Here is an 18,636-nt window from a genome sequence, read left to right as displayed (position 1 = left end):
AGGGTTTCACCATGCTGCCCAGGCTGGTCGTGAACTCCTGGGCTCAAGCAATCCACCCGCTTTGGCCTCTCAAAGTACTAGGATTATAGGCGTGAGACGCCGCACCTGGCCTGAATCTGATTGTCACTGTTAACGAGTTGGGATGTGTGCTTCCCAACTTTATTCTACACGTTCTCCAGCGTGTGTCCATATGCTGCTTTCCAACCGGCTTCTTTCATTAAGTAATAATCCCACACACCTTTCCTGGTATTTATTGAGCTCTACTTCATTCTTTTCCACTGCTGTATAATATTCCTAAGCATAGAGGTGCTGTGACTTACACAGTTCTCTGAACATCATAGTGGTTTGCAGTGTTTTGATTTTATAACAATGCAGGTTGCTTGAGGTCAGGGGCTTTGTTCAAGTCCAGAACCGTGCCCCATGGGTGCACTGTAGTTGCACAGTAAATATTTGATGAATTAATGAATATCGAGCACTCTTGTACAGAAATATTATGTGAATTTGTACCTATTATTGTTTGTTTGTTGTTGTTGTTTTGTTTTTTGTTGGTTTTGGTTTTTTTTGAGATGGATTCTCGCTCCGTGCCCAGGCTGGAGTGCAGTGGTGTGATCTTGGCTCACTGCAACCTCCGCCTCCTGGGTTCAAGCAATCCTCCTGCCTAAGCTGCCTGAGTAGCTCGGATTATAGGTGTGCACCACCACCGCCCGGCTAATTTTTGTATTTTTAGTAGAGACAGGGTTTCACTATGTTAGCCAGGCTGGTCTTGAACTCCTAACTTCAGGTGATCCACCGGCCTCGGTCTCCCAGAGTGCTGTGATTACAGGCATGAGCCACCGTGCCCAGCCTGTAGATGTATTTTTGTAGGAAAGATACCTAGTAGTGGAATTGCTGGGCTTGGGGTAAACATTACTTTGTTGGATGCTGCCAAATTGTGTTCCAAAAAGATATGAGCGCCAGTCTTAGAAAGGAAGACCCTTTCCCCCAGCCGTGGCCCCCACTGTGTATTACCTGTCCTCTCCTTTGCCAGTGGAGGTGAAAGGAGGGAGTTGTTGGAGGACTTGGAATTTTTGGTGAGGCTGCAGACCTCTTCCTGTGTCCCTCACACTCATGCTCCCTGGGCCCACAGGGAGTCACAGCCACCCCGTCCCTCCCCTTCCAGGTCCTGAGGATGTGTGTGAGGCCTATAGGCATGTGCTGGGGCAAGAAAAGGTGTCCTACGAGGTACCCCGCTTCCATGGGGATGAGGAGCGCTTCTTCGTGGAAGGCCTGTCCTTCCCTGATGCCGGCTTCACAGGACTCATCTTCTTCCATGTCACTCTGCTGGACGACTCCAACGAGGTAGGGACAGAGGGGGTTCAAGAGGAGCTCCACTCAGGACCAGCCTGGGCAACATGGTGAAACCCCATCTCTACAAAAAAAAAAAAAAATTAGCGAGGTATAGTGGTGTACACCTATAGTCCCAGTTACCTGGGAGGCTGAGGTGGGAGGATCACTGAACCCCAGGGAGGTTGAGGTTGCAGTGAGCCGTGATCACCCCACTGCACTCCACAGCCTGGGCAACAAAGTAAGACCCTGTCTCCAAAAAATAATAATAATAAAGGGCAGTGGGGAGGGCTCCATTCCTGGTAAGTCTACCAGGCACCACTGGTGTGAAAGACCCCAGACTTCTTGACCACCCCTCTGGTTCATTTCCATCTTGCAGAGAAGCAAGGGGTTGTCTTATGGACCACAGTGGTGAAATCAGAGTCCCCCCAGGCCTCTGGACTCCAAGTCCAGTGCTCTTTCTCCCCTGGTCTGCCCCTGCAGGATTTCCCGGCATCCCCTATCTTCACTGACACTGTGGTGTTCCGAGTGGCACCCTGGATCATGACGCCCAGCACCCTGCCGCCCCTAGAGGTGTATGTGTGCCGGTGAGTCTTGGGGCAGTGGGTGGTCCCTCTGGCCCCCAGGCCCCGGCTCCATCCTGAGCCCCTCTTCCCTGGGCTTGTCCGTAGTGTCAGGAACAACACGTGTTTTGTGGATGCGGTGGCAGAGCTGGCCAGGAAGGCCGGCTGCAAGCTGACCATCTGCCCACAGGCCGAGAACCACAACGACCGCTGGATCCAGGTAACCACAGCCACTGGGCAGGGCCCAGCAAGGACGCCATCCTGGAGGGAGAGTCCTTCATCTGGGGGCCATGGAGAAACATCCAGGAGGACCTGGGTGCTCCCCAGGGAACTTGCTGCAGTTTCTAATGTGAGACCTAGGGGCTTCTCTCCAGAACCTTCTGGAGACCCAGACACACGCTGATCCTGGATTCAACACCCATTCACCCACCGGATCTGGGCTAGGCACTAGGCTAGGCCCACAGGGGTGGCACAGGTGTGAGACACACACTCCCTGCCCTCAACAGCTGAGAACAGTGGTTCTCATCAAGAGGCGATGTGTCCCCAGGAGACGTTTTGCAGTATCTGCAGACAGTGCGCAGGACAAGCCCCCACAATAACATATCATCCAGTCCCACGCCTCAGTAGTGTCGAGGCTGAGAAACCTTGATGTGCAGAATGATTGCTACAAAAATACCTACTCCTACTATCTAGTTTGTAGCTGGGGCAACATGGTGAAACCCTGTCTCTGCAAAAAAGTTAAAAAATTAGCAGGGCATGGTGGCGTGTGTCTGTAGTCCCGGCTACTCTGGAGGCTGAGGTCAGAGGATCACCTGAGTTTAGGAAGGTCAAGGCTGCAGAGAGCTGTGATTGTGCTGCTGCACTCCAGCCTCAGCAACAACAACAAAAAAAAAGAGAGAGAGAGAGAAAAAGAAATATCTAGGGTGCAGAGGCTGTACCAGCAAAGCACCAGTAGGGTTTGGGGGATGCAGCATCACCTCTGCCCAGGGAATCAGTGAACACCTCCAGGAGGGAGAGCATCTGAGCTGGACCAGATTTGGCAGATGAGGGCACATGACTTCTGCCATTTATGCCGCATTTTCTGCAGGCCAGGCATAGCATCATTTCTTCTTCTTGATAACCCCCTGTAAGTCCCCCATAATTCAGGAGCTCTTAGGGGAGCATGACTGGGCCACAGAGCTGGTAAAGGCAGTGCTAGGACTCAGGCTGCCAAGCACCAGGCTGTACAGGTTGGTGGTCCTGGCAGAGACTGAGCATGCGCAAAGGCCCGGGGGTGGGAGGCAGGAGAGAGAACCTTGTGTGTTCTCCTCTGTCAGGGCACTGGTTCTGAGAAAGGCAAGGGTTGAGGTGGGAGACCTTGAATTCCAAGTTAAGGAGCTTTCCTCTTGGCCGGAGGTCAGTCCAGTGAGAGGGTTTGGGGCAGGACTCTGGGGCAAGATGGGCTGGGTTTAGAGCCTGGCTGTGCCACCAACTAACTAGCTGTGAGCTTTGGGACAAATATTTTTTCATTTTTATTTCTTTATTTTTTTAAATTAATATGTTTTGAATTTATTTTTCTTTTTGGAGACAGTGTCTCTCTGTCACCCTGGTTGGAGTGCCATGGCATGATCACAGCTCACTGGCAGCCTGGAACTCCTGGGTTCAAGTGATCCCTCTGCCTCAGTCTCCCGAGTAGCTGAGACCACAGGTGCGGCCACCAGGCTCAGCTAATTTTTTGTAGAGATGGGGTCTTGCCATGTTGCCCAGGGTTGTCTCAAACTCCTGGCCTCAAGCAATCCTCCCGCCTCACCCTCCCAAAGTGCTGGGATTATAGGTGTGAGCCACCACGCCCGGACTGGATAAATAATTAGACCTCTTAGTTCCTCATTTTCCTCATCTGTCACATGGGATAATTATGGTGCCCACGCCCAGGCATGTCATGAGGATGAGTGGAGTTAATGTTTATAAAGAGTTTAGGGCAGGACCTGGATGTGAAGTTCATTCACACTGGGCCATCTTTTCCTCCAGAACCAGAGGGGTCAGGACTGACCTGGGCACATTTATGGATCCAACTCAGGCCACTGTGAGGGCTTCTCTGTGTCCACCTACCTTGGCCCAGTACTCACAGGGACACCCCCAAGGTCACGTCCATGTTCTCGTTCACCTCCGGCCTCTGTCTTGCTGTGTGACCTTAGACAAGTGCACCCCCTCTTTGAGCCTCCAGCCCCTCCTCCAGTCAGCAGGCACCCTGACCTCGGTCCTCTCCACCTCCAAGCACAAAACATGCTTGGGACAGGGGGCTTGGTGAGCAGTCTGCCCCACAGGGCTCAGAGCCGAGCCAGCAGGGGCAGCTGTTGACTGTCACAGCTGTGCGTCTCTCGCCTCTCCTCACTTGCAGGATGAGATGGAGCTGGGCTACGTTCAGGCGCCGCACAAGACCCTCCCGGTGGTCTTTGACTCCCCAAGGAATGGGGAACTGCAGGATTTCCCTTACGAAAGAATCTTGGTGAGTGGTCCCTGGCCGCAGCCCACCCCTGAGAGCTGAGAGGCCTTACCCCAAGGGCCACACCGGGGTGTGGGGTACAAAGGGCAGCAGTGGGAACCATGCTTTTTAGGGATGAGGGTAGGGTTGCCAGATAAAATGCAGGGATGCCCAGTCAAATGTGAATTTCAGACAAGCAACAGGTTAACTTTTTGGTGTAAGGATGTCCCAAATATTGCATGGGATATACTTATACTAAAAAAGTTGTCGTTTATCTAAAATTCAAAGTTAATGGGCATCCTGTATTTTTATTTACTGAATCTGGCAGCCCTAAATAGGGGAGGCAGGATGGTGCACCTGTTCAGAACACAAGCTTTAGGGTCAGAACAACCCTGTTCCATTACTTACATGCTGTGTGATGTTGTGTGAGTTACTACCACTCTCTGAGCCTCAGTTTCCTCGTCAGTAAAAATGACATTTTGGCCCTGGCCTCACAGGGGTTTGTGAAGCATCTCATCATCACAGTACCTGCATGGAGGGAGTGTGTGTGTGCACACCACTATTAGCTGGTATCATTATTTTAATAAAAAGGATAACAGGGAAGGTGATGATTGCTAATGAGAACCTCTTGAGAAAACAAGAGTGACTTGCCTGGTGCCGTAAAGAACAAGAGACCCCTCCAACCCCCTCACTGATCACACAGATGCTAGGAGCTCTCTCTCCTAACCCTTGATGTTGTGGAAGTTGCTTCTGAGAGATAGCCCTGGGGAGGTCTCCCCTTCTCTAAAGTTCAAAGACAGAGGCCCAGAGGGCCATCAGCAGCCTCTTGGTTCCCACAACTGGCCACTTGAGCTTGCCCTTGGGCTGAACTTGCAGGAAGGCTGTGTAGGTAAGGGGATGGAGTGGCCATGGCCTCAGGCTGCATGTCCGATGGGGAGTGCAGGAGCAACCGGAGCGCCCCCTGCTGTCTTGCCGTGATAAGGCAGCAGGGCCAGAGAGTCCGAGCACTTCCCAACTTTGCCTGCTATGCGTGCGTGAAATATTGACTGGGTCAGATCCCCCACCCACCGCCAATGACTCTGTATTTCCATCTGAAGAATGGATGGCCTTTCCCACCCTGTCTTGAAGGAGCTCAAAGCCCAGCAAGTTGGTTCAGGCTCTTCCTGGTACCCTCCACCCCCGCCTGACTTGGTTTCCCTCTCCAGGGTCCAGATTTTGGTTACGTGACTCGGGAACCACGCGACAGGTCTGTGAGTGGCCTGGACTCCTTTGGGAACCTGGAGGTCAGCCCCCCAGTGGTGGCCAATGGGAAAGAGTACCCCCTGGGGAGGATCCTCATTGGGGGCAACCTGCCTGGGTGAGAGAGAGACAGGGAATGGAGTTCCTGGGGTGGAGGCTGAGGGTTGGGGGTGGTGATGATGGTGGAGCAGGGGCCATTGCACTCCTTGAAGAGAGCCAGAAGCAAGGAGTGATGAAATTATACTCCCGGATGTGGTGGGGTTGGTGGGTGTTCACCAGACACAGTCCACACTTACCTCGGGGACTCTGAAACCAGACAGAGCAGAGACCTAAGAGATCATTCAGTCCAACACTTTCATTTTACAAGTGGGCCCAGAGAGGGTAAGTGAGTCACATAGAAAGCAAAGTTATAACTAGACTCAGGTTTTCTGATTCTGAAAATAAATAGATGATACTAGTAACAGTCAATTAATAGTAACAGAAGAAGACCGGGCATGGTGGTTCATGCCTGTAATCCCAGCACTTTGGGAGGCCAAGGCAGGCGGATCATGAGGTCAGGAGATCGAGACCATCCTGGCTAACATGGTGAAACTCCATCTCTACTAAAAAAAAAAAAAAAAATTAGCGAGGCGTGGTGGCAGGCGCCTGTAGTCCCAGCTACTCAGGAGGCTGAGGCAGGAGAATGGCGTGAACCCAGGAGGTGGAGCTTGCAGTGAGCTGAGATCATGCCACTGCACTCCAGCCTGGGCGACAGAGCGAGACTCCGTCTCAAAAAAAAAAAAAAAAAGTAACAAAGAAAAAGTTTCCATTCCCAGCAGTCCTGGGAGAAAATGCATTTAGGTCAAAGCTTGTTCATACTACCATGTAAATGACTAATATAAGATCTTTTCCTGAGAGCAAGAGAAGTGAGGTACAAGACATGCTAAGTGAAATGACAATAACATATAGAGAGAGTAACAAATGATGTGTTGTTCAGTAGTGACACAGGGGTGCTGATGGAAAAGGAATCCTATCATATTGGTTACTTGCTGTGGACTAGACCAAGACATGGAGCTAACCAAATGCAACAAAGCTGTTAGAACAGACTTGGGATCAAATAATGAATGAATCCAGAGTCAAGCTTTGGAAGGGACCACTGCCCTCAAATACATAATCCCATTGAAAGAGGAAGCTGGACCATGCCCTTAGATACTTTTCCTAAAAATTGAACATGGGGGTGAAATCTGTCTCTTGGAGAATAAGAACCTGGTGTGAGGGTGGTTCTGAAGATTTTCCTGGATGGTGGGACCTGGTAGGTCATTGCCCTGGTGTGACTGACCTGTCCTGAGTCTGCCTCATGCAGAACTCACCCTAAGTGGAATTTTAAAATATACATATCTGGCTGGGTGCGGTGGCTCATCCCTGTAATCCCAGCACTTTGTGAGGCTGAGGCGGGCAGATCACTTGAGGTCAGGAGTTCGAGACCAGCCTGGCCAACATGGTGAAACCCCATCTCTAGTAAAAATACAGAAAAATTAGCCTGGCCTGGTGGTGCACGCCTGTAATTCCAGTTGCTTGGGAGGCTGAGGCAGGAGAATCCCTTGAACCTGGGAGGCGGAAGTTGCAATGAGGCGAGATCACGCCACTGCACTCCAGCCTGAGTGACAGAGTGAGATTCCATCTCAAAAATAAATAAATAAATATATAAAATGAAATATACATATTTATTACTTTCTTGTTTATAAAAGTAATGCATGTTTTTTTGTTTTTTAAAAATCAGATATTGCAGGAATGCTAAACTCTTGTCATTTTATTTCTGCATGGAGTCTTTTTAGTTAAGCAACTTTTTTTTTAACCTCGTGGGTCCCAGGTCAAGTGGCCGCAGGGTCACCCAGGTGGTACGGGACTTCCTCCATGCCCAGAAGGTGCAGCCCCCCGTGGAGCTCTTTGTGGACTGGTTGGCTGTGGGCCACGTGGATGAGTTTCTGAGCTTTGTCCCTGCCCCCGATGGGAAGGTAAGAACTTCGTTCATGACATGTCTTTCCCTGGCATCTGGGGCAAGAACTGAGCTCCAGGGCGCCACGCCAAGGCAGGAGGCTCAGCTGAATCTGTTCTCTGCACACAGGGCTTCCGGATGCTCCTGGCCAGCCCTGGGGCCTGCTTCAAGCTCTTCCAGGAAAAGCAGAAGTGTGGCCACGGGAGGGCCCTCCTGTTCCAGGGGGTTGTTGGTGGGTAACAGTGCCGTGTCCCTCCTTGCGGCTTGCCTGCCCCTTACCCAAATTAAGACACATCATGGCTTGAGAGGGGGAGGGCAAGTTTTAAAGCAGGGGTGTGTCCCCAAATTCAGGGCTTCTCACTCCTGCCCCTGCACACCTTGCTTCACCAGATACCACACTGCCCACAGCTGGGGCCGAGCTGAGGTGGGGAGCAGGGTGATAGAAGGTGGACATGGACTGAGCGGGGACATAGTGGCTTCCCAGGCAGGTGACTAGTGCAGTCACGCCATGGAGCTTTAATGTTCTGCAGTCACTAACCTGAAATCTCCCTTTTTTTTTTCTTTTTGAGACGGAGTTTCACTCTTGTTGCCCAGGCTGGAGTGCAATGGCGTGATCTCCACTCACCGCAACCTCCGCCTCCCGAGTTCAAGCGATTCTCCTACCTCAGCCTCCTGAGTAGCTGGGATTACAGGCATGCGCCACCACGCCCGGCTAATTTTGTGTTTTTAGTAGAGACGGGGGTTTCTCCATGTTGGTCAGGCTGGTCTCGAACTCCTGACCTCAGGTGATCAGCCCGCCTCGGCCTCTCAAAGTGCTGGGATTACAGGCGTTAGCCACCACACCTGGCTGCCCTGAAATCTTAATTCTGTTTTGTGAGGTCTGATGGATCAATGGAGCATCTATGGGGCTTGGAGCCTCTGCTCAGGCACAGTCCTGTCTCCCAGCCTCCCTGCCTCCCTGGCACAGATTCTCTGCTGCCTACTCCTGTGCTCCCTGGATTCTCAGTGCAAGGCCTCCCCCATCTCTGTCACTGTACTGAGATGCTGCAGCACTCTGCCCCCAGCAGGAGCCTGGGCATGGGGAGGGCTGGGGTTGGGCACATGTGCCACTCAGCATCTTCATGGCATCAGTCGTCCCTGCCCTGCAAGGGCATTTGGTGGGCAACTTGGGAGGGGTAAGTGTCTCACCCAGGCTCGCTCAGGTACCCAGCACATACCCAGAGGCCACAATACTCTGGAGGTCGCCCATTTGCCTTGGCTTGGGGTGGCAGTCCTGTGGGAATGAGACATGCCAGACTGGACTTGCCAGCCCCGTTCCAGGGCACAGCATGTGGGTCTCATAGCAGAGGCATGCCCAGGCACAGCCCCCTGGGAGCTAGGCCTCCGCTGTGAGGCCCACAGGCTGGGCCCTGACACCAGCAAGGGTCCGTCCAGCCCCATGCAAGTCCCCGGCAAAGTGCAATGTGAAATAGCAAATAAAAACCACCCTGACAAGTCAGGAGAGAGACTTGGGGAGAAAGAAACAACTTTATACTGTAGCACTTTCAATGGTACTCTTTTCTCTGCTCTTTAAACAAGGAGCTGGCATTTTCTTTTTTTCTTTTTTGAGACAGGGTCTATCAGCCAGGTTGGAGTGCAGTGACATGATCTCAGCTCACTGCAGCCCCGACCTCCCAGACTTAAGTGAGTCTCCCACCGCAGCCTTGCGAGTAGCTAGGACCACAGGCATGCACCACCACGCCTGGCTAATTTTTTGTATTTTTTGTAGAGATGGAGTCTCACCATGTTGCCCAGGCTGGTCTTGAACTCCTGAGCTCAAGTGATCTGTCTGTCTTGGCCTCCCAAAGTATGGGATTACAGGTGTGAACTACTGTGTCTGGCCAGGGCCCACTTTTTTTTGTTTTGTCTTGTTTTTTGTTTTTTGTTTTGCACTGGAAGAATTTTGAGAGAGAGAGCTGGCTGGACTGGAGTCATCTGGCAAGCTTGCTGGAAGGGTTCTCAAATTCACTCCCTTTCCAGCCCCACTGAGACTACATGAATCCCAGAGGATCCTCCCTTTCTCGGTGACCCCAGAGGTCCCAGGGCAAAGACCCTTTGGCACGCAGGATCATAGATTTTCTTGGTCCCATGGCCTCAGGGAAGGCAGATAGCATCCTAGACCAAACACAGCTCAGAGAGAAAAAAAGCTCCTGTAGAACTTAGACGCCCCCAAGTATAATAATTTCCAAAGTCCCCTTGCTCTCTGTTTGCTAGCGTTAACTTCTTCCAACACAACCCTGGAGCCCTAGCAATAAAATGGAAGAGAAATAGTCTTTGTTGACCCTGTTGCTCCCAAAGGCACCCTAACTAGACTCCGGTGAACCTAGAGTAAGTCTTAGAAATCCTTAAATCCAAATTATGTACCAGGCAGGGAGAAATGTCACCTTCATCTTTCCTGGGAGAACTTATGGTGAGCAAGACCCAGGAATGGGTTGAGCAGAGTTATTCCAACCTGCCCAGCTGGGAGGGAGCGTGGGAGAATTCACAGATGGCAGGCCACAAGCAGCCACCCCACCCTTGAGGGCTGACACTCAGGCAGTGACTGTGGCGATTAATTACATAGACACAGAGGCCAGAGCACTGATTAGACACCTCAGTGCGCCAGGCCTCACGCTGTGTGCATCACACGTGTTATCTCATTTGATCTCACGAGAGCCTGTGGGATGACTCTCACCCACCTTTATTCCCAAGAATGTGAGGCTCAGAGAGGGGACGTCACTGGCCCAGAGGCCTCAGCAAGATTGCAGTGGAGCTGGGACTGGACCCCAGCTTCCTGCCTTAAACTGGGGTGAAGCGGGTGTTAGACCTGCAGATGGGTCAGGGGAGCCCTTTCCTTTCCCTTGGTCAAGGCTTGAGGCCCTGTGCGAGCCCTGGGCTTGGGTTTGAATCACAAGCCCCCACATATCCTACCTGTGTGACCTTTGGCAAGTCTTCTGACCTCTCTGAGCCTCAGTTTTCTCATCTGTAAAGTGGGGATCATAATGCATACCTTGTGGGGGTCACCGTGAGGGTTAAATGAGATGCTGAACCTGGGCACTCCCCTCGGGGCCTGCTCATGGTAAGCGCTTACTAAGTAGCAGCCATGAGGATTGTGTGCCATTGACTCTAGCCTCCTCTTCCCTGTCCAGTCTCATCTGCATGGGCACACCATCAGGCTGAGAAAATCTGGACCCCTGGGAGGTCCCCATTTCATGCAGTCACCCCCTAAAGGGCAGGATTGGGGCTGGATGGTGTCTCAATCCCAGTACTGGCTGGTTCGCTGCTCAGTGAACCTATAAAACCTGACTGATGGTGGGTGGGTGGGCAGCAACTGACCCAGCTCCCCGCTAAGCCAAAGCAAGAGGATTCCTCATCCAGTGCCCTCGGGCAGTTGTAAATTTCCAGTGAAAGGCGTTACCACTTCCAGTGAACTCAAATAAAGGTCTAAGTTCATTCCACTATGGCAACCAGACCCTCCCACTCCTTATACCCCAAGATGTGCACAGTGGCCAAGGCAAGCTCAGACAGGTGGTACCCACCCAAGGCCTGGGAAAATCAGAGGCTGCTGACTCGGCAAGACCATTAGCTGTGAACTTGGCTCCTGCCTGTCTGCTTCCCTAAGCAGGTGGTCCTCATGCTGGTGCTGCCCCTGTCCTTCTCTTTCATCTCTCTCCTTCACAGATGATGAGCAGGTCAAGACCATCTCCATCAACCAGGTGCTCTCCAATAAAGACCTCATCAACTACAATAAGTTTGTGCAGGTACAAGGGCTGTGGTGTACCTGTGGGCTGTGATTTGGGAGTAGGCGGGGCTGGAGGCAAGGATGGGATACAGACATCTGAGGCTAACTGTTCATGGAAGCTCAGGTTAGAACAGGCCCAGACAGAGGGGCCCCAACACCCTCCTTTGACCCAGGAGGAGTGAGGGGAGCGACATGATGCCTTGGTGCCCCCAAAACACACTGGCAAGTTGTCCCCAACTCTGGCCCTCCCCTGCCCCCAGAGCTGCATCGACTGGAACCGTGAGGTGCTGAAGCGGGAGCTGGGCCTGGCAGAGTGTGACGTCATTGACATCCCACAGCTCTTCAAGAGCGAGAGGAAAAAAGCAACGGCCTTCTTCCCTGACTTGGTGAGGGCACTACCCATGACTCCTTTGCCAAATCAGGCTGCAGGCCTCTAAGCTCGAGAGAGGAAAAATGTTTGGTCGCAGTCATATTTAGGATTGTGGTGGCCAGTGGGGGTGGCAGGGAGAATCAGGGGTCCTATGGTGCTCCTCAGAAGGGCTTCTAGCTGGCTGACCACCATGGTCCCTGTGGAATGCTTGCTGGCCAAGCCCTGGCCCAAGGGGCATCAGGGAAGGGGTCCACTTGACATTTGTGGAGTGAATGAATGATTGCATGAGGTCACGTATGCAAAGCACATGGCATCAGCTGGGAACCCAGATGCTCATTCTGCTCTCTTCCTCCCAGCTTGTGGCTCTTCATCCATCCCACATGTATTTAGGGTGTCCTGTGGCAGATGCAGAGATGATGAAGAATGCCCCCTGCTCTCAAGGGACTTTCAGTCTAATCTGTTGAGAGGGAAACTCTTCCCTTCTCTGAGGACATGTCCCAGTGATCTATTTTGTAGGATAAGGCGATGCGGCAGTTTGGAGGTGAGACAAAGCACTTCCAGCCTAAGAGGTAGAACTGGAGATCCAGGAAGTCTTCATGGAAGAAGTGGCTTTTGACTGAGCCTTGAGGGCTTTGCCTCTGATGCTTGTAAATCTTTTTTTTCTTTTTTTTTTTTTTGAGACAGAGTCTCACTCTGTTGCCCAGGCTGGAGTGCAGTGGCGCAATCTCACTCACTGCAACCTCCGCCTCCAGGGTTCAAGCGATTCTCCTGCCTCAGCCTCCTGAGTAGCTGGGATTGCAGGCGTGCACCACCACGCCCGGCTAATTTCTGTATTTTTAGTAGAGACGGAGTTTCGCCATGTTGGCCAGGCTGGTCTTGAGCTCCTGACCTCCAGTGATCCACCAGCCTCGGCCTCCCAAAGTGCTGGGATTACAGGCGGAAGCCACCGTGCTCAGCCTGCTTCTAAATCTTGAGCTCGCCTTTGAAACACCTGGACAGGTGGGGCCCCACCCCAGCGGTCCTGATTCAGCAGGTCTAAAGCAGGGCCCGAGGCACTGCTGCCGCGCTAACAAACACCCAGGTGGTGCTGATGCTGCGTTTTAGAGGAACACAGTTTGAGTAGCACTGCTATAGGTCACCCAGCTCCCCTCTCCACTCCTCCCCACCTCATCCCCTAAAAGAACTCAATTTGCCCATTGTCAGAGCCTTGTGGGGAACCTGTCCACACCACCATTGCTTCATGCCCCCCTTTTTCCTTCCTCTTTTCAGGCAACATTTTGCCCTCCGCTTGCAAAGCCTCTTTTCACTCCCCTTCCTTCCTGTTCGGGGCTATCTTGTAATTATCTATGTGCCCCGAGAAGTTTGTGCAATGATTCAGGTTCTTGTGTTCACAAGAGACAGAGACCTACTGAAGCCAGCTTCAGCCAGAGGGAGTCTTAATATAAGGACACCAGAAACCTGCGGGCAGGATAGCTGCAGCAGAGCCTGGAACCCTCTCTGTTTCTGTGTCTACATCATTCATTCTCTCTCTTTCTCTCACCCTCTCCACCTCCTACTTCTTCTCCCTCTTCTTCCAGCTTGGCTTCCTTTGCTTCTCTGTTCCTGGGGACAAAGATGAGTATGGCCATGCACAGAGACACTGACACGGGCAGAGACCAACTAGATGCTCCCATTGTCAGTTTCAAATTCCTGGGAGAGGGACTCTGATTGGTCCATCTTGGACCAGCTGTTCTCCCTGGCCCAATCAGTTATGGCCTAGAAGGTTGGGATTCTGTAGCACAAACATGGCAGCTGCCACAATCCACAATTCCAAATTCACATTAGGGCAGTTTCCAGAGAATGTTGCCAGAGTGAGTTCTGCAGATGCTGCCAAAGGCACCTGGCTAACCGGTTCTTCCCAGCCCCTTTAGCCAGTTACCCTCTCATTGCACAGGAAAGGGTGAGTAGCTATTGACAAGGCTGCCTAAAACACAAACCTAGGTCCTGCAGGTAGAGTAGAGGTGTGGGGTGGGAGCCCAGTGATGAAGTGCTGCTTCCCCTTTGGACTGCAGGTGAACATGCTGGTGCTGGGGAAGCACCTGGGCATCCCCAAGCCCTTTGGGCCCATCATCAATGGCTGCTGCTGCCTGGAGGAGAAGGTGCGGTCCCTGCTGGAGCCGCTGGGCCTCCACTGCACCTTCATTGATGACTTCACTCCATACCACATGCTGCATGGGGAGGTGCACTGTGGCACCAATGTGCGCAGAAAGCCCTTCTCTTTCAAGTGGTGGAACATGGTGCCCTGAGACAGCTCCCACCCACCATCCTGTCCCCCTGGGGCGGGCATTGGCCCAGGTGGTGGAGACAGAGACAGGCCCCGGAACGATAAGCACCAAGAGACCCCAAGGCTCCAGATGGAACACTGAGGGTGACCGTCCCTCTCAGAAGCCTTTTCCCTGGAAGTGTCCATGCCTCACCTGCAACCCATGTGGTTCTCAGACTTGAATCTTCTTGGCCCCCCAAAAAGAAGGACCTCATTTCTTATAGCCTCTCCTGTGATTCAACACAACCCATGGAGATGTCCCCTTCTCACTCTGAAATCATCCATTTAGGGACAAATCCACATTGTGGTCTAGAAACATCCACGTATCTCATCAGCCATCTTGTCCTGTGCATCCTAACAGAGGAAGGATCCACGATTCTGCGTTGGTCCAATTGCTTTCTCTGCAGAGGAACAACCCTAAAACCAGACCACTCCACACAGGACAGGCAGGAGAGATTCTTCCTAAAGCCTCCCCCATAAAAAGGGAGCTGTGGATCCACTTAGATCAGGGTGGAACCATCTTTCACCCGGCCAAGCTCCTGCCCAGATGTTGACCCTCACCCAGTGTGAGCTGTCACATAGTAGGAGCTTCTAGATGCATGTGGAAGCAATGAGAGTTGTCCCTTAGCCTTATAAACTCCCCATGATCTGACATGCAGAAATCCAGCTTTGTCCAGAATCCTCCTGGAATTTCTTGGAGACTAAAGTATCTGGGGGATTGTTGGGTACTAGGGAGACTGGGTACAAGGGTGAAAAGTAGCTCCCATAATACACATGGTTGACTATGGTGATCCACCTTGTGATGGTTAATATTAGGTGTCTGGAGAAGGATGCTTCATTGGCCCTGGGACTTCTCTCTGCAGGAGGAGAGACCCCTGCCTCTCCTCTGAATTGGTCTCAGGCTCTCTGTTGGCCTTTGGTCAGCGTTTCCACATCCTGCTCTGCTGCAGGAGAGGGGGCTAAGGGGCTGGATCCACCAAGGCAGCTCACAGCGGGAAAACTCTGGGAATGAACCACTGAATTCAGGGGATGGGGGTGGGGGGGCGGTTCTCGAGATGTGTGCTAGCTACACGTGTGTTCTGTATGGGTCCAGCTGTGTTTCCATCACTGGCTAATAAATCAACAGAAACACAAATGGCTTGGCTCTCATGTTGACCCTTCTTTGAGCTAGAATGAGACAGCAAAGAGAGAGGACTTTCTTGCAGCTGAAGCATTTGCTTTCTTGACCCCCAAGAATTTGGGGCTGACATCCCAAATTTTGATAAGACTGAGATTGCCTTGTCTTGGCCAGAGGATGGGTTAGGGCTGCCATGGACACCTGTAATGATATGGACAAATAAAAGCAAGCCTGGGGGTAAAATGCCAGGCTACCAGGACAAGTGAGCATGGCAAGGCTAGGGGCCGGGCTGTGGCTGGAGGTTGCACTGTGGAAGGATGGGCAATGGGGAGCATGTGGAGGCCTTTTGTGTGTCCTTAGCAGCATCCTCCTTCTGCCTGCAAGAGGCTGCAGGAAGCCTTACTTCAGAGCACTTGGGCACTGTCCCTCTACCCTCCACCCTCCCAACCCCTTTATTTTCCCTCAAGGTGCAAAACACAGAAACACACTCAAGCTCATCCCGGACTGGGTGGCTAGAGCTGTGTAGGTTTCTCCAGTGCTGCCTCCTTGCCGTGGCTTACTTAGGTTCTCTGAACAGATTCCCGGTGTCCCCTCACATACCCATATTTTGACAAAATAAGCTCCCTCCCTCATTTCTCCCAGCAGGGGAAGCTGAGACAGATGAAGACGCTGAGAACATCCTATTTTCTGAAAGGGTTTGGGGAGGGAAATGTGACTCTCTAGAAGGCAAGTGACTAAAATTCGGAGAACAGGGATGAGTTTCCAACAGGCTTTTCTCACCCCCAAGACTGGCCACAGGGCTCTGGGTGGACCCAGCATAAAGCCCTGGAAACAGATTGCCTCTCAAAGTTGCTCCCTGTGCTCTAGGTTGGTGTGGGTGGGGCAACTGAGCAGTTAAAAACCTAACCCCAAGGCGGACGAGAAGCAAAACACAGTTGAACACGGCATCCACCTGTCCACACAGCAAAGGACAGGGTCAGTGCATTACTTTTCGAAGGCTACTATAATAAATTACCATAAACGAAGTGGCTTAAAACAACACAAATGTATTATCTTATGGTTCTGGAGGTCAGATGTCTGACATGGTGTCATGCTGGACCTCTACTGACTTCAGTAGTAGCTGGGCATAGTGGTACAGGCCTGTAGTCCTAGCTATTCGGGAGGCTGAGGCAGGAAAATTGCTTGAGACTAGGAGTTTGAGGTTACAGTGAGCAAAGATCACACCACTGCACTCCAACCTGGGTGACAGAGTGAGACCCTGTCTCAAAAAAAAAGGATAGGGATGGCACCATGTTTGAGAGACCAAAGAAGAGACCCAGAGCCAGTGACCGAGACATAAGGTTTATTGAGGGGACTCATATACAGGGCAGTGCAGTGGTGGTGGGCTGGACAGGGGAACCACCTCTGCTTGTAAAAAGCATGCAGTTGGCCAGGTGCAGTGGCTCACGCCTGTAATCCCAGCACTTTGGGAGGCCAAGGCGGGTGGATCACAAGGTCAGGAATTCGACACCAGCCTGGTCAAGATGGTGAAACCCCGTCTCTACTAAAAATACAAAAATTATCCAGGTGCACTGACGGGCACCTGTAATCCCAGCTACCCGGGAGGCTGAGGCAGGAGAATTGCTTGAACCCGGGAGGCGGATGTTGCAGTGAGCCAAGATGATGCCACTGCACTCCAACCTGGGCGACAGAGCAAGACTCCGTCTCAAAAAAAAAAAAAAAAGCATGCAGTTTATATAGCATTTTCACTTAGCACTCTCACCCTAATAACCTCCTCCTGGCAATCTTCATTTCACCCATAACAAAGGGCCTCAATCCCCTGTACAGCCTGCATTCTACGAGATATGTGGTGGGTCCCAATGTTCCTCATAGATAAGAAATGAATCTCAGGTTGGGCACTTTCCATAGCTGGGAATCCCAAATGCACATTCGTCAGAGACTGTCAGGTCATTCTCAGGGTATGTTCCAGTTTAGCTATTGCTGGCGGTGCGTCTGCCACACACGTGGGTCTCACTGAGCTAAAGTCAACATCTTGGAAGGGCCGGTTCCTTCTGGGCTCTAGGGAAGAATCCTTTTTCTTGCCTTTGCCAGCTCCTAGAGGCTGCCTACACCCCTCGGCTTCTAGGCTTTTCCTCCATCTTCAAGGCCAGCAGCATAGTAACATTTTCGTATCTTCCTCTGATGGATTCTTCTGCTTCCTTCTTCCACTTGTAAGGACCCTTGCGATGACACTGGGCTCATCTGGATAAGCAAGGCTCACCCACCCTCTCTAGGTCAGCTGATGAGTGAACTTCATTCAATCTGCAACCTTCATTCCCTTTTACTAAGAAGGTCATATACTCACGAGTTCTGCAGATTCGAATGTGGAAATCTCTGGAGGACGATTTTTCTGCTGACTACAAGCAACCAGGCCCTGACTGCCGTTTCTGGCCTCCAAGAGTGAGACGATACCCAGTCCCCTCTGAAATCCACAGAGGCAGCAGCAGAAAGATGCAGTCAATGAACCCTCACTCTGGGACTGGTGTTCAGTTCTGGACCCTCAGCTGGGCTGAGATCTGGGATCCCATGGATGCAGGTTGGGCGGCTCCAAAAAGCACTGGAAGCTGCCCCCATCAGGCCTGGGGTCAGGCGTCACCTCCGCTGGCCACTGCCTTCCCAGACAGCTGCCCATGCCACACTGCCTGGTCCCTTCCGGGGCCTGGCTCTCAGGCCTGGAAAGCCCAGGGAGACTAGGATGAGGCTTGGGTTCTCGTAGGGAAATTTCCCCTTCACCCTATTGTGGTTCCTCTAACACAGTGGGCAACCTTGACCAGGTCTGAGGATAAGGGAAGATACCCAACCGACTCATCTACTCCCAGCTGGCTGCCTGAAACCCCTCAGAGTTGGACCATCAGATGCTGAACTCGTACTCTCTAGCTGAGCACTTAACCTGTGTGAGCCTCAGTTTCCCCCTCCATAAAATGGGCACAATAATTGCCTGCCCCATAGAGCTTGCATGGGGATGAAGTAGGGTAACTCACAAGATATACTTAGTGTTAACAGCATAGTGCATGGTGCATAGTAAGTGCTCAGTAAATGATGACTGCTGTTACATAACATCCCCCAGCCCTTCCTCAAGCATCTGCTGTGTAGAACACTCCTAATCTCCGCCCTTTAATAGATGACAAAGACCCTTTGAGACCCAGAGGTGAGATGAGGGAGGTAGGGACAGGACAGCTGTCCTGGCTACTCTCAGATCATACCCTGCTTGTCTTAGCTGTGTGGGAATGGCCCAGGTGGAGGCTCCTGCCCGGACAAGAAGCCGACAAGAAAGCCTGTCTTTCTTATGGGGATTTGCAGCTCTGGGTGGCCCTGACTCATGCTTTATTCAGAATTTGGAATAAGTAGCTGCAGGGCTTCCGCAGGCATTGCCCAACTCTGTGGCCTCCTGCAGCTTCCAGCAGCCCAGGAAGGAGAGCCCTGGGTGAGGATGGCTGGAAAGGAATTCTGGATGGCTGGACAGAGTCCGTGGGACCTATCACTTCCT

At 52.0% G+C, this 18,636-nt stretch overlaps 1 protein-coding gene across 2 annotated transcripts in view; it reads left to right on the top strand.

The window, feature by feature from the left end:
- PADI3 (peptidyl arginine deiminase 3) overlaps nucleotides 1-15,131 on the top strand; it is a 35,207-nt gene extending 20,076 nt beyond the window's left edge. Inside the window, exons 7-16 of one of the 2 annotated variants that reach the window (XM_055385965.2) lie at nucleotides 1,160-1,338; nucleotides 1,807-1,910; nucleotides 1,995-2,106; nucleotides 4,264-4,371; nucleotides 5,553-5,704; nucleotides 7,436-7,580; nucleotides 7,691-7,793; nucleotides 11,261-11,340; nucleotides 11,582-11,707; nucleotides 13,743-15,131. In XM_055385965.2, coding sequence (XP_055241940.1) covers nucleotides 1,160-1,338; nucleotides 1,807-1,910; nucleotides 1,995-2,106; nucleotides 4,264-4,371; nucleotides 5,553-5,704; nucleotides 7,436-7,580; nucleotides 7,691-7,793; nucleotides 11,261-11,340; nucleotides 11,582-11,707; nucleotides 13,743-13,976 — 1,343 coding nt within the window. In that variant the 3' untranslated portion in view covers nucleotides 13,977-15,131. The remainder of the gene's footprint in view (nucleotides 1-1,159; nucleotides 1,339-1,806; nucleotides 1,911-1,994; nucleotides 2,107-4,263; nucleotides 4,372-5,552; nucleotides 5,705-7,435; nucleotides 7,581-7,690; nucleotides 7,794-11,260; nucleotides 11,341-11,581; nucleotides 11,708-13,742) is intronic. The other variant, XM_019037557.3, reaches the window with a different exon arrangement.
- Nucleotides 15,132-18,636: the final 3,505 nt, after the last annotated feature.

The sequence above is a fragment of the Gorilla gorilla genome, chromosome 1 (assembly GCF_029281585.2).
Source record: "Gorilla gorilla gorilla isolate KB3781 chromosome 1, NHGRI_mGorGor1-v2.1_pri, whole genome shotgun sequence".
Lineage (NCBI taxonomy): Eukaryota > Metazoa > Chordata > Mammalia > Primates > Hominidae > Gorilla > Gorilla gorilla.
This window is presented reverse-complemented; position numbering and strand designations above follow the sequence as displayed.